A 13531-nucleotide genomic window follows, 5' to 3' on the forward strand; every position below is an offset into this window, starting at 1 on the left:
CTGAAACGGCCCTAAGCCAACTAATTTGATGTGTGCTGTTCAACTTCAGCATTTTAAAAAAAAAAAAAAAAATACACCAAATCATCATCTAACATGAGTCACTTCGACAATACATCTACAACCCCTTTTGCGTTTAACGGACTTAAAACTTATTGAAAGTTCCAAACTAAAAATAATAAAAACTATCTACAATTGGTTTATGTTACTTGGCACATGATAAAATGTGAATATCGGAAGTCAGTGTTAGAGATTTGCCCTGATTGCAATTACGGAGATGAACACATTTATAAACTTCCAGTGGTTTTATTATAAAAATGGCACAGCATTATGGTATGACTACACAAAAAGATACATTGCAGTAGAGAACATTAGCTGAATCGCCGCTATCAAATGGCTTAAGAAACCACTGCAGTAACAAATTAAATTACAATTAATCAAATACAAAATAACATAAGCTAACATAGTCATACTAGCTAGCACACAAGGTTATGCACTCCCTGTTAAGAGTCTGTAATTCAGACATGTAAGGTGGAGCTCAAATCAAAAAGTGAACCAATTACATATTTTAAACAAATTTAAAAATATTGCTTTCATCATTGCCAAATTGGATGGAGTGGGAAACAAGCTAGTCATTTACAACATGTTCATACAGAAATTCTAACCTTCAAAAATTGCATACTTGATAGCAGCATTATTTTTTTTTTTTTCACAGAATAAATTGCAGCTACATTTACAGGAATAGGGAGGATTTAAAAAAAAAAAAAATAAAAATAAAAAAAAAGATAAAACAAACACCCACAGATGGCAGTTCTTCAAACTTGGCCTTATGAACAGGCGCTCGATATCATGCACATTTTACTGCCTATGGAGCAGCCTTTGGATCAAAAAAGGTTTCAGAAAGTAATTTACGCTCACTTCCATATGGTTACAGCTTTAAAGTATTATAGGCTCTCTATATTGTATCAAACGTGCACCATATCGGCCATTTCAACAGGTCTCCAGTTATTACAGTACGTGCACAGAGGATCAAACAAGAAAACAGAAAAGCTAGTCATTTTACTTTTTTTGTTGTTTTAAATAAACTGCATGAACAGAAATGTTTTTTTGTAAACACATGAAGGACAAGTGGAATCTAAAGCAAAACATCCATGTGCATATTAGCAATGCTGGCCAATGATTTATCTTCTATATCTCCCGCGATCTCCTCTGTCGCGTAGTCTTTCCCTGTCCCGATCCCTGTCACGGTCACGACCTCGATCACGTCTGTTGTCTCTTGGTCGTTCTCTTTCACGTTCTCTCTCCCTCTCTCTTGGGCGGCTTCTTCTGCTACTGACAACAGCTTGTGTGCGTCTTAGAAAGTCATCCACTCTCATATCGTAATCATGCTGCAAACAGGAAAAAAAAACATTTTGGAGAAACATACGTTAGCCTTACACTTTGATACCCTTTAGAATAAATTTAGTCTACTTTCTATACCAACAGATAGCTGTGGACTGCCTAATAATAATAATAATAGTAATAATAATAAAAAAAGTTGACTTGAGTTGTTTCCCTCCATTTTAATGGAGCTGCATTTTATTAAAATTGTCCTGTAATACTGTGCTATACAGTGCTTTAAAGAGATCAGTTTCTGACAAGCTATAAAATCAGGTTTTTGTTTTACTTTTTTAGTATCACCATCTATATTTAAAAAAAAAAAACCTTGCAACTTTCACAGTGGTCAATGGAGCCATTTTAGACCCCTACTTACTGTTTCAGGAAGTTTTCAGTTGTCTCATTATCGGCGGTGGATATTGCCAATGTACATGTGGATTTCTCGAAATAAAAACTTTGGGTCTAGAATGGCTCCATTAATTTTTTTTCTATGATATCCATTTGTATCAAAACAGAATACGCAAAGATAATATACATCATAACTTACAACCCGTTTATCCCGGTAACGTGCATCATGCTGAACTGGATGGTGACCTGAAAACTGTGGATGTGCTTGGGGAGGGGGAGCATGATGTTGATAATACGGGTGATGTTGAGGTTGCTCCATTGCAGGATAGGGAGGCTGAAGAGGAAAGTGACATACCATGTAAAGTTAAAGAGCGGAGGGAGCAATGGGGCATATAATACATTAAAGACGCAAACACTGCTAAATAATCGCAGAACTACAAAACTTCCTCTTAAAAGGATATCTGTTCGTATGATCATCCCTTCTGTTTGGGAGACATCTTAATAGCTCATTTACATATTAAGTACATAAATATTGTAATTCACTATAACACACTGAACGCATCCTTTCTGAAGCAGAGGCGGCGCAGTGCTATGTTCTCGTCAACATACAAGCGCTGGCCGTCACCACCGCCTGCCCACAGCACATACGCCATCCATGGTGAGGGAGGTCAGCAGCTTCCGGACATCACATGACCTGAAAATGGCTATGCCTATATGTAGGCTGCTGACCAGTGCGCTGTGGTGCAGGGCACAGGCTCGAATTGTAAGCTGCAGGTTTAGCGTTCTTCACCTATGAGCAGTGGGGTCTCTGTGGAGGCTGCACAGTGCCGTGTGTTTAAAGTGTCCAGCAGTGGTGTCTCAAAAGTAGGATGCCCGTACAGCAGGAGATTGAGTAGGTGCTAAAACAGGTACAGCAGTCTGGAGGCTGGCATAGGTCACTGTGCCGACCATAAGAGAGGGAGCTGCTGCTCTGTTATATGCCAACACATACTATATCGGGCGGCGCAGCACCAAGTTCTCGTTGTAGTTTAATTCTTTAACAAAATCTGAGTCTGCATGTGTGTATCCTGCCAACTTCAGCGCCATTTTATTGAAAACACTGTCTCTGTGAACATCACCAGTTTCAGTTGATTTCTGCAGAGTTAGCTGCAGCGTGTGCGTACACACACACACACACACACACACACACACACACACACACACACACACACACAGTGAAGTATTCAACCACAACATGAACATAGCACTGCGCATGACATGGCGCACAATTTAAATAAAAGGGGAAAAAACAGCCAGGAAGACAAATAGATTTAAAAAAAATCCAACTCAACCCATAGTCACCCCTCCCCCCGCTCGAAAGTGACAAGATTACAATACAAACCATTCCCTGCCATGGCGGTGGTGGTCCCATATTATGGAACTCTCTCACGTAGTCGTTGTATGACTGGGAGGGAAGAAAAAAAAATACATTTTTTTTTACTTTCAAAAACAAATTTAAAGTTGTATGTGCAGTTTTCTGCCACATTCGTACAGAGGACAGCCTTTGAACTAACAGATACTAGAATGCTGACCAACGTACAAGCTTTTTTCATGTTATTAAATTCCTTTAGTTAGCACAAAAATAAGCAAGATTGCAATTAAGTTTTTCCTATCTGCTGTCATTTTCCTGCAGGGTGTTCAGCCCATTTCCAAGGAGATTGGCCACTAGACCCTGCCCAGTAGTTACATTTCAGGAAAGGCGTTAACTCTGAAGACTCCAGATCTCCAGCCCACGGCTTTCTATACAGCTATACCTCCCTCGTCTCCCATCTAAGTTTTTAATCAAATGGCATTAAATCCGGCCTGTAGAAAATCACAGCCACCAGCATAAACAGTTTCCAGAACAGTTCTCCTAATCATTGCTCTCACTTTCCTGAGCAAAGTGCTTCTTTAAATACCATTAGCTCTATATGCAAATACAGTGATAGTGTACACTACTAAACTATGACAGTAGCAGAAGGAAATTGACCAAAACTGGTGCTCAGTGAGGAGAGACCATCAATCCCTTTGCCCTGCAATCGGGTGGCAAGAAGACTGGAGAGGTCAGCTACTCAAGAGACAACTTGAAACTAGTCCTTTAATAACTAGCTTTTTTTACTCACACAGCAAGAAAGGCTATGTGCCCAAGCTGTGTTTTTATGTGTAGAAAATCTGCACATATAAACGCGTGTTTTAGCAGGAAAAAAAGCAGCTGAACAAAACACGCATTTTGTATTGCTTTTGCGCTTTTTTTCCCCATGCTTTTTGTGAGTTTTTTTTAATCATGGCGACCGTGGGGATTCAGGCGCTGTATTCCCGCGCTGGCCGCCAGGTCTCTGGCTGATGTTACAACTCGGAGCTGGTTTTCTGCTCAGAGGTGCTGCGCCGCTCCTGGCAGTTTAACCCCCCTGAATGCTGCTATCAGTGCGATTGCAGCATTCAGAAAGCAATGAGAGGGATCTCTTACCTCTTCCCTGGCGATCAGGACCCTGGAATGCGATCACAGGGACCCAATAGCTACAATAGTAACCCTGGGTCATCACCATGACAAAACTGTGTTACTGCGCTATGGAGAGCTTTGTATATATGTGAAGCGAAGTGCTGCGCTATAATCCCCTGTATTGATAAAGCACTGCAGGGGATTATAAAAACGCAAAAAATAAAACTCAAACAATTGACATGCTGCTTTTTACAGCAACAAAATCTGCGAGAAAAAAGTAGTAGCATGTGCACAGCAAGTCAGGATTCTCAGACTTTGCAGGGATGCTTTTTCCTTGTTCTTATCCATTTAACAAAAAGGAAAAAACACTAGAAAAAAAAAACGCAGCTAAAAAAACCACAACGTAGGCACAAGGCATAACAGAGAAGTCATATTAAATGAGAAAAACAAAAAAAAAAAACCTTCTACTTACTCCATTTAAGAATACATCTCTGCGAACTCCTGTAAATCTTCTGCAGAAAGAGAAAGCAGAATAAATAAGACTGGATGTATAAGTATTATCATGAAGTTTGAGAACTGAACAAAAAAAAGGTATTTACCGGTCCACTTCCTGGAAGCGAGGATCCTTGACAAACCCTGAGTACACAGAAATGTACCATGTTGTTAAATTAAGTGTTACTGGCACGCAAGTCAGGCCAGTAAGATTACACTATATAATATATTACATTCAGGAATCCAAAACCCCTTCACAACCATATAAGATAATATTACACACAGCTGTTGTCTGATTGCAACAGTAGCAGCCGGAGCTCGCTCTAATCACTGCCATTTAACTTTTCAAAGGTCACCGTCAATCACTGACAGAGGCATTTAAATGACCTCATTGCCATGTGCACAAGCATCAGACTCCCACCAAATGATAGTGGGGTAACCAAGGGGGTGTCACTGCAGCAGGCCCTGTAACTACACCACCTTGCCAGCCTGAGCTTCATAGAACCACAATCTCCCTATAAACTGCAAAACTGTGGTGCAAGGCTAGTTTCACACTTGCGTTCAGCGGAGTCCGTCACTATGGAGAATAGCGTAGTCCGATAACGCACTGCGCTATTCTCCATACACTTGTATGGATGACGCACTGTAACGCAAGTGTCAGCGTTGCATCCGCCGGACGACGCAGCGTCGTTATTTTTTTGAGCAGCGGAATCCTTTGGATTTCACTGCGCATGCTCTCTCTGGCTTCCTCCACCCGTAACCAGGGTACACATCGGGTAACCAAGGAACCCTGGTTACGTGTGCCGGGAGCCCGACACTTCCCTCCTCGGCTCCGCCCCCTCCCCGCACTCCGTATGTATACACACACAATCGCGCGCACACACACACACACGTCCCCCAGCGATGCAGTCCCCGCGGCACTGACGTCCTCAGCCATGGCCCTGCTCGGCTCCACCCAAAACATATGACGCCAAAATGGTATGAATACAAATGCATGCTCAATGCACCAAAAACAAGCTTCACTGACAAATAAAAAGTTCCAGCTCTCAGAAAATGGAAAACCACTCATCTCTTATAAGTTTGTCTTGGCCCTACTGCTGCTGACCTTTAGAAGCATACTGAGATCATTTTTGCTACATAATTAATGTCCTAAATACACCGTGACAATTGCAATTTTTTTTTCCCCATTCAGTTTTAATACACTTAGAACTTTGTTTTCAGTTTCACAGAACATTTCATGGTAAAGTTAATATTGGCATTTAAAACTACAACTTGTCCCACAAAAATGAGTCCTATCACTATTTTGATGCACTTGTGTGTACAGTAGTTATCTAATCTTTGTAAACATTTTTTTACTTTATTTTTGCAATAATTTGATCACTTATGTTACACTGCAATATCACAGTATTGCAGTATGTAATGAAATTGTGGTTCTGTGGCCGAGCATCACAGGAGGGCTAACAGTAACAGGAGCCTTCAGCATGCCCCAACTGCCATGGTAAACCGCTGGCTGCCCACAATCGCATTATAGGGGCTGATGAGACGATGTGTGTGCACAGCCTATTGCATCTTTAGCGAGAATCTGTAAACAGGTTTTGCAGGTCTGAGAGCAGCATAATGTAGGGGCAGAGACCCTGATTCGAGGAATCTATCACTTACTGGGCTGTTTTGTGTAACTAATAGAAATCACTGTTTTAGCAGCAGGAAAAGTACCGTATTTTTCGCTTTATAAGACGCACTTTTGTTCCCCCAAATTTTGGGGGAAAGTAGGGGGTGCGTCTTATAAGCCGAATATACGGGGGGGGGGGGGGGTGTATATATATATGTACACTGCAGCGTCCAGGGGAGGTGGGGGCAGCAGCTCTGGAGCACAGAGGAACACTGCGGGCGGCAGCCTTTGATCTCCTGCACCCGCTCATATAATATGCACAGCCGCTGTCCATCTCCAATGGTGCTGAAATCGCACGCAGTGTGGGGCTGGGGCAGCGGTGCATATTATATGAGCCTGCGTCCCAGTGTGATCGCACATGCCCCCCCTGTGTTAGATTTGGCCCCCAGGCTGCTGCTCATTCTAAAATAAAAAAGCTTTACTTACCCCTGCAGCGTTTCTCCCCGTGTCCCTGCTTCCACTGTGATCAGGCAGGCAGAGATGTCAGTCTGCTGTGCCGATCACATGACCGCACTGAGAACCAGGAAGTGGAAGAACAGAAGCACGGAGCCAGACAGGAGGGAGCTCAGCGCTGGAGGAGGTAAGGAAAGAGGGTTTTATTTTACTTTGGGCAGCAGCCTAGGGGCCATATCTGACACAGGGGGACTTGTGCGATCTATAGGGGCCATGGGCAGCACTATGGGGGAGATATCTAACACAGGGGGACTTGTGCGATCTATAGGGGCCATGGGCAGCACTATGGGAGAGATATCTAACACAGGGGGACTTGTGCGATCAATATAGGGGCCATGGGCAGCACTATGGGGGCGATATCTAACACAGGGGGACTTGTGCGATCTATAGGGGCCATGGGCAGCACTATGGGGGCGATATCTGACACAGGGGGACTTGTGCGATCTATATAGGGGTCATGGGCAGCACTATGGGGGAGATATCTAACACAGGGGGACTTGTGCGATCTATATAGGGGCCATGGGCAGCACTATGGGGGCGATATCTAACACAGGGGGACTTGTGCGATCTATAGGGACCATGGGCAGCACTATGGGGGAGATATCTAACACAGGGGGACTTGTGCGATCTATAGGGACCATGGGCAGCACTATGGGGGAGATATCTAACACAGGGGGACTTGTGCGATCTATATAGGGGCCATGGGCAGCACTATGGGGGCGATATCTAACACAGGGGGACTTGTGCGATCTATAGGGACCATGGGCAGCACTATGGGGGCAATATATAACACAGGGGGACTTGTGCGATCTATATAGGAGCCATGGGCAGCACTATGGGGGCGATATCTAACACAGGGGGACTTGTGCGATCTATAGGGGCCATGGGCAGCAGCATGGGGGCGTTATCTAACACGGGAACGTGTGCAATCTATAGGGGACCATAGGCAGCACAGGGGAACGTGTGCCATCACAAGGGGGCTATATTCAATATAAGGGGGCCATATCCAGATTAAGGGGGCTAATTTTAGGATGGGGGGCTATGAAGGACATATACCCTATATGATTTGTTTGAGGGACACTGGCATTATAAGATGGACCCCATTTAACATTAAAAAAAAAAATTCTCTTTTCCTTCACCAAATTTGGGGGTGCGTCTTATAATCAGGTGCGTCTTATAAAGCGAAAAATACGGTATATATAAACTCTCCTTCATGACTGATTGGCAGCTTTATGTAAATTGGACACAGATAGCTGCCAATCAGTGGTGAGGGTGGGGTTATACTGAAACCTACTACGGTATATCTGTAGCAGAGATAAAAAAAAACAAAATGTAACTAAAAGCAAAGCGATAATTTGCTGGAATTAGGATCTTTACCTACATTATGCTGCGCTCAAGTGGGTTAGCAAAAGCATGGTGACATGTCCTTCAAATGTTACAGTCAGTGACCAAAAGCATCATTTAAAAGGCTAAATTGCTGTGATCGGAGAAAGCTCCAATAGCTGCAAAAATAAATGCGGATGCAGCTATGTAGCAAAATGCAGCAGACGCCATTATCTCATGCGTACTAGTGGTTGTGACTATCACAACTGATACAGGTGAGAGTGTATTTCTCAGGTATACCCCACCGATCGCTTTGGTGTTACACTATCAGCGCTCCTTATTTTCAGATTTACAACGTCAGATGTTGGAGAGTTGGCCAGTAGAGAAGCCGTAGGAAGAAGAGTCCTGCAATAGCTAAAGCTTGCTCCACACTACGCCTGTGCCCCCTGAAGAGAAGCATCCAACAGTGTGCATAGTCAGGATGGATAGCAAGGCTTCCACCCACATTAGGAGCTCACTGTGGCCACATGGCCCTGTGTATTTGTAGTGGCCATCAACAGCTTATACCAGCAAAAGGGGAGGTCAAAAGAACACACCTTTAGCCTCCATTTGGTCAATTGTTGCTTTCAGTGATGTTACAGTATGTTGGGAATAGCTCCTAACGTCTACTGTACGCTAGGTGCCCAGACGCAATGTGCACTGACCCTCTCTCACTTTCAACAGAGTGTGCATTGGAAGAGAGAACTTACCTGTTAACAATTAACACCAACATTTGTGAAAGGGGTTTACCCACAAAGTACATTTTAATTAATAGATCTTGGAATAAAAATAAGTTCCACAATTGGATGTGTTAAAAAAAAAAAAAAAAAAAAAAAAATAATATATATATATAAAAAAGTTCCTGTGCAGAGATAATCTTATGTATGTGCCTCTGCTATGTACTGTGTAATGGTCGTCTGACCATACAGGAACATGGTCTGACCATACCACAGCTCCTGGCCTGGGAAAAAAGGAAAATAACTATACACCCATTACAGCACAGGGTCCTAGCTGCTGCTTACTGAGGTAACATTTTCCCCACCTGTTATTAAACATGTTTTACCTCACAGAATATAAATCAACTTTAAGATCATCCTCTGAGCTTTTAGCTAATATTTACAGGGACATGTATATAAGAATATCTCAGAACAGGAACATTTCTTTTGATACATCCAATTGAGGAATAATTTATTTTAAGATTTATTGATGAAAATTTACTTTGTTCATGGGACATGGCTCCTGGGGTGGTCTGATTGTCAATTAAAAAGGTAATTCACTATGTTAACATTGATGGCCTATCCATGGGTCATCGATGTCTGATCGTTCCAACACCCCCCACCGAGCAGCTGATTTTGCCGCCAGCGGCAACCAGATATGCTCAGCTCTGGAGGTGCCCCATCTTCTGATAGCGGATGCGCAGAGTACTGCACATCAGACTCCTATTGATTTGAATGAGAGTCAGATGTGCAGTAACCGGCTACCACCAGACAGTGATTACCTGTCCTAAGGACAGGCCATCTATGTAAAAGTAGTGGAAAACTTGTGTTGTGAGATGTGGTGACTGATCCCCATTCAAACTTAAAGAACTTTTCAGGCAATTAATGCTACCCAAACCAAGTGCAGCAAGAATCGCAGCCTGGCTGCATGATTACAGCGACATATATTAATGTATTTTATACATCCAGGTGGGAACCATAGCCAAAAAGCAGACTAGTCCAGCTCTGCCCCCGGCTGGCTTTTACTAGAGCTATGGCAGCTGATTGACTGGTGTGTGTGTGTGTGTGTGTGTGTGTGTGACCTACAAGTGTACATAAAGAGACCTGTCAATCACCTCCAGCAGCACTCGTAAGAGGTCTTCAAAGTATATTACCCAAAGCACCAGTGTTTTACAGTAGAATATAAATGACTAATTGTGCTCCCAGGTGGCAAATCATGTTACCCGCAATTTGGATAGCATGAATCGAGTGACAGGATCACTGTAATATTGTCATATTAACCACCTTCCAACATTTAAAGGTACATGTGGGATGCCATCTGTGTTATACAGACAATACCTGCCTCTAACGATTTGTAAATGTCTATTAGCAGCATGTAAGTGGTTTTAACAAGGGTAGGGGGAGAGAAGTTCAGATGCCAGTCATCCACCTCCCCCACCGAGAAGTAATCTTAGATGTCAAAGAAGATTGCCAATTTCACCATATACGGAGGTATATGTATTGTGAAAACGATTCAAATTATTTAATAATTATGCAGTGTGTATTGAACCTAGTGACATACCTGCATCCCTTGGTTTCAGAGTTTTTTGTTTTTTTTTTTAAGTAAAAACTAAAGCCATTATTTATTGTCCTGCTGATATAAAATAGCAAAGGTCTATTTTGTGAGGGTGTGAAAAAAAAAAAATTATAAGACTTGGCAGCATGTTTCTCCAGGTCAGTCTGATTACAGAGATACCTTAGGCTAGTTTCACACTTGCGTTCAGCACATTCCGTCACTATGGAGAATAGCGCAGTCCGTTAACGCACTGCGCTATTCTCCATAGACTTGTATGGACGACGCACTGTAACGCAAGTGTCTGCGTTGCATCCGCTGGACGACGCAGCGTTGTTATTTTCACGCTGCGTCGGGCGGATGGAACGCAGCATGTAACGTTTTTCTGCGCTTGGCGGAGTGTCAAAAAAACGCAACCTGCAGGAATCAGTTTGGCGTCCGTTGTTTTTATAATGGACGCCTATGGTGGCGGATTCCGTTACAATGCGTCATTTGACGGATTCCGTTAACGCATCCGTCTTTACACAACTGCGCATGCTCAGATGTGTAAAGTCAAGGAAAAAAACCTATAACGGATTGCGTTATTTTGTACGATCCGTAGTGCCACTATATGCAACGCATCCGTTGCATGCGTCACACAACGCAATGCTACAGATCCCGTCCAACGCAAGTGTGAAACTAGCCTTAGTTGCAGATATTTTTTCTTTATTTGGAGGCTGAAAAATGTTGATGTTTGTAAATAGAGAAAGAAACGCCATAGAGCTTTGTAATGGCTTGTTTCTTGCATGGCAGGCTGACAGATTTATTAACATCAATTTGCAGCATTTTTTGTTGTCGACGTGAGATGACTGAACAGCTCTAGTCCCGAAGTATGCATATTGCATACTCGCAGCCACGTGACCACCGTTCCAGGCTCTGACAATGGTAAATCATCACAGTGCATGCGATGTGAGGAATCACAAATCTGCAGTCACAGAGTAACTGCAGACTTGGATTTAGAATAGATAATCCCTTTAATGTCTGCAGCAATGTATCCATTGCTCAGTTGGAGACTGGAGAACAAAGAAAAAAGTCAAGCAATTCCACATGTACTATTGAGCAGATTTTGGTTTAGGTATAGTGTCTCTGAGGGGGTTAAGATAACAAAACATATTAACCTTGTCGCTGGTGAAACTCTTGGGGATAGTCAACTCTTGGTTTCTTTCTGTTGTTATGAATATCATAATCTTCTGGCCGACGCCTATATAAATTAAATTTAAGAATTAAACAGCAAACTTGGAGACATTTCTTAGTACATACCTGAAGAAAGCCAGTCTGAAGTAACATCGAAAAAAAAAAAAAGGCAAAAATAAAAAACAAAAAGATACAGGCTATAGCAATGACCACTGCGCTTCATGCTCACACAACTAACTGCGAAACACCCTGCAATCGTAAGCAAACTTACCTAACAATACAGGCAGAAACAACATTTCATTGATAAAGCTGCTCATATATACAAAAACGTAACGCTGGAATCTCTGTGCACTGCACCAATGTGATACAATATATAGTGTGACAAGTATTACACATAGGAAGGTAAAGATTTAAATGGCATCTTACTCTTTAAATGGCTGGATTTTTCCTTGTGTTAATGTCTTAAAGGGAACCTGTCACCAAAAAAAAAAAACCAAATCTGCAGATAAATTCTAGAGTGGAGCAGTTTGGTATACAGTTTTGTGAGAAAGTATTCAGTATGACCAGTTTTGCTCATTTAACCCTCTGCTCTTTCTGGAGGGGGGGGGGGGAGGGTTGTCCAGTGGCGGTTCCATCAGTGACTGACATACATAGACACATATATATATATACATACATACACACACACATACATACACACACATACATACACACACATATACACAAAGAAAGCTGTCAATCACTGATGGAACTGCCCACTGGACAAAGCCCCCCCAGAGAGAGCATGGACAAAGCCCCCCAGAAAGCGCAAACAGTGAAATCACAGGTTATACTGAATCTTGTCAAAAAGTATACATCTGCTCTGCTCTCCCAACTATTACCTGATATCAGCAGATTGGACTGCATTTTTATGGTGACGACAGGTTCCCTTTAAAGAGGATCAGTCAGCTATCCCAACGTGTGGACTAGTAAATAGGTGGCAATCCTGGATCATTGCATTAAATTGTGCAGTTATTCTTCTTGCAAATATAAAATACATCGATAATGGAAACAGTAACAGGCTGCCCGCATCCAACCAATGCTCAGTGTAGACAGGATGGAGACAGCTGGCTGTCAATGCTGTCACTGATTGTCAAAACCAATAACAGTGGAACAACAAAATGCAAAGCTCCAAGACCACAACCCCGGCTGAAATAGATGGCCGGAGAGGTGACAAGTCATCCTACAGAGGATATACCAACCTATACAGCTATCTGCATGGAAGATCAAAAACATATACAGCAGCCAAGTTACATCAGTCAGGAAAATAAATCGAATGGAGTGTATGGTAATGTAAATGGAAACCAAGAAGTGCAGACATTGCAGTAAGCAGTGAAAATTAACCCCTTCCCAACAGGGTGATTTGTCACGTTGGTACTCATTTTCCTCCTTGTATCAAGAGCTATAACTCATCTCGACGACTAAAGTCATGAAGGGTTGTTTTTTTTTTTGTGACATGCGTTGTAGTTTTGATGCAATTCTTTTTACTGTACAATGTAGTGGAAAAACAGAAAAAAAATTAAAAGCAGCAACACAGATTTTTTTTTTTTTTTAATTTCACCTCTTGCCTTCAGTGTTCAGTGTGGTAAAAGGGACCTGGCAATCTAATATTGCAGATCAGTAGGATAACCGCATTACAGGTTTTTTTTAAACTTTGTGTCACTTCCTGAGACCTGTTACTTTTTAGTTTTCCGTTGATGGAGCGGTGTGAAGAGTTTTTACGTGGCTAGCTGAGGTTTTCATTGATGCTATTTTGGGGTGCGTAAGACATGGTGTTTGCTTTTTATGGAGGAGCAACAATGTGGGGGGAGGGGAGTAAAAAAAAAAAATGCAATTCAGTGGGATTATTAAATTTTAATTCTTACAGTACTAAAGTTAATTTTATAATTGATCGA

General features: G+C 42.3%; 1 protein-coding gene across 3 annotated transcripts in view; it reads right to left on the minus strand.

Annotated features, from left to right (window-relative positions):
* Positions 1-283: 283 nt before the first annotated feature.
* The window catches only part of YTHDC1 (YTH N6-methyladenosine RNA binding protein C1), a 109539-nt gene continuing 96291 nt past the window's right edge, over positions 284-13531 (minus strand). For all 3 annotated transcript variants that reach the window (XM_075351756.1, XM_075351743.1, XM_075351749.1), the window contains 6 exons: positions 11582-11664; positions 4780-4816; positions 4653-4692; positions 3104-3166; positions 1922-2056; positions 284-1385 (listed from right to left, as the gene is read on the minus strand). In XM_075351756.1, coding sequence (XP_075207871.1) covers positions 1179-1385; positions 1922-2056; positions 3104-3166; positions 4653-4692; positions 4780-4816; positions 11582-11664 — 565 coding nt within the window. In that variant the 3' untranslated portion in view covers positions 284-1178. The remainder of the gene's footprint in view (positions 1386-1921; positions 2057-3103; positions 3167-4652; positions 4693-4779; positions 4817-11581; positions 11665-13531) is intronic.

The sequence above is a fragment of the Anomaloglossus baeobatrachus genome, chromosome 1, assembly GCF_048569485.1.
Source record: "Anomaloglossus baeobatrachus isolate aAnoBae1 chromosome 1, aAnoBae1.hap1, whole genome shotgun sequence".
NCBI lineage: Eukaryota > Metazoa > Chordata > Amphibia > Anura > Aromobatidae > Anomaloglossus > Anomaloglossus baeobatrachus.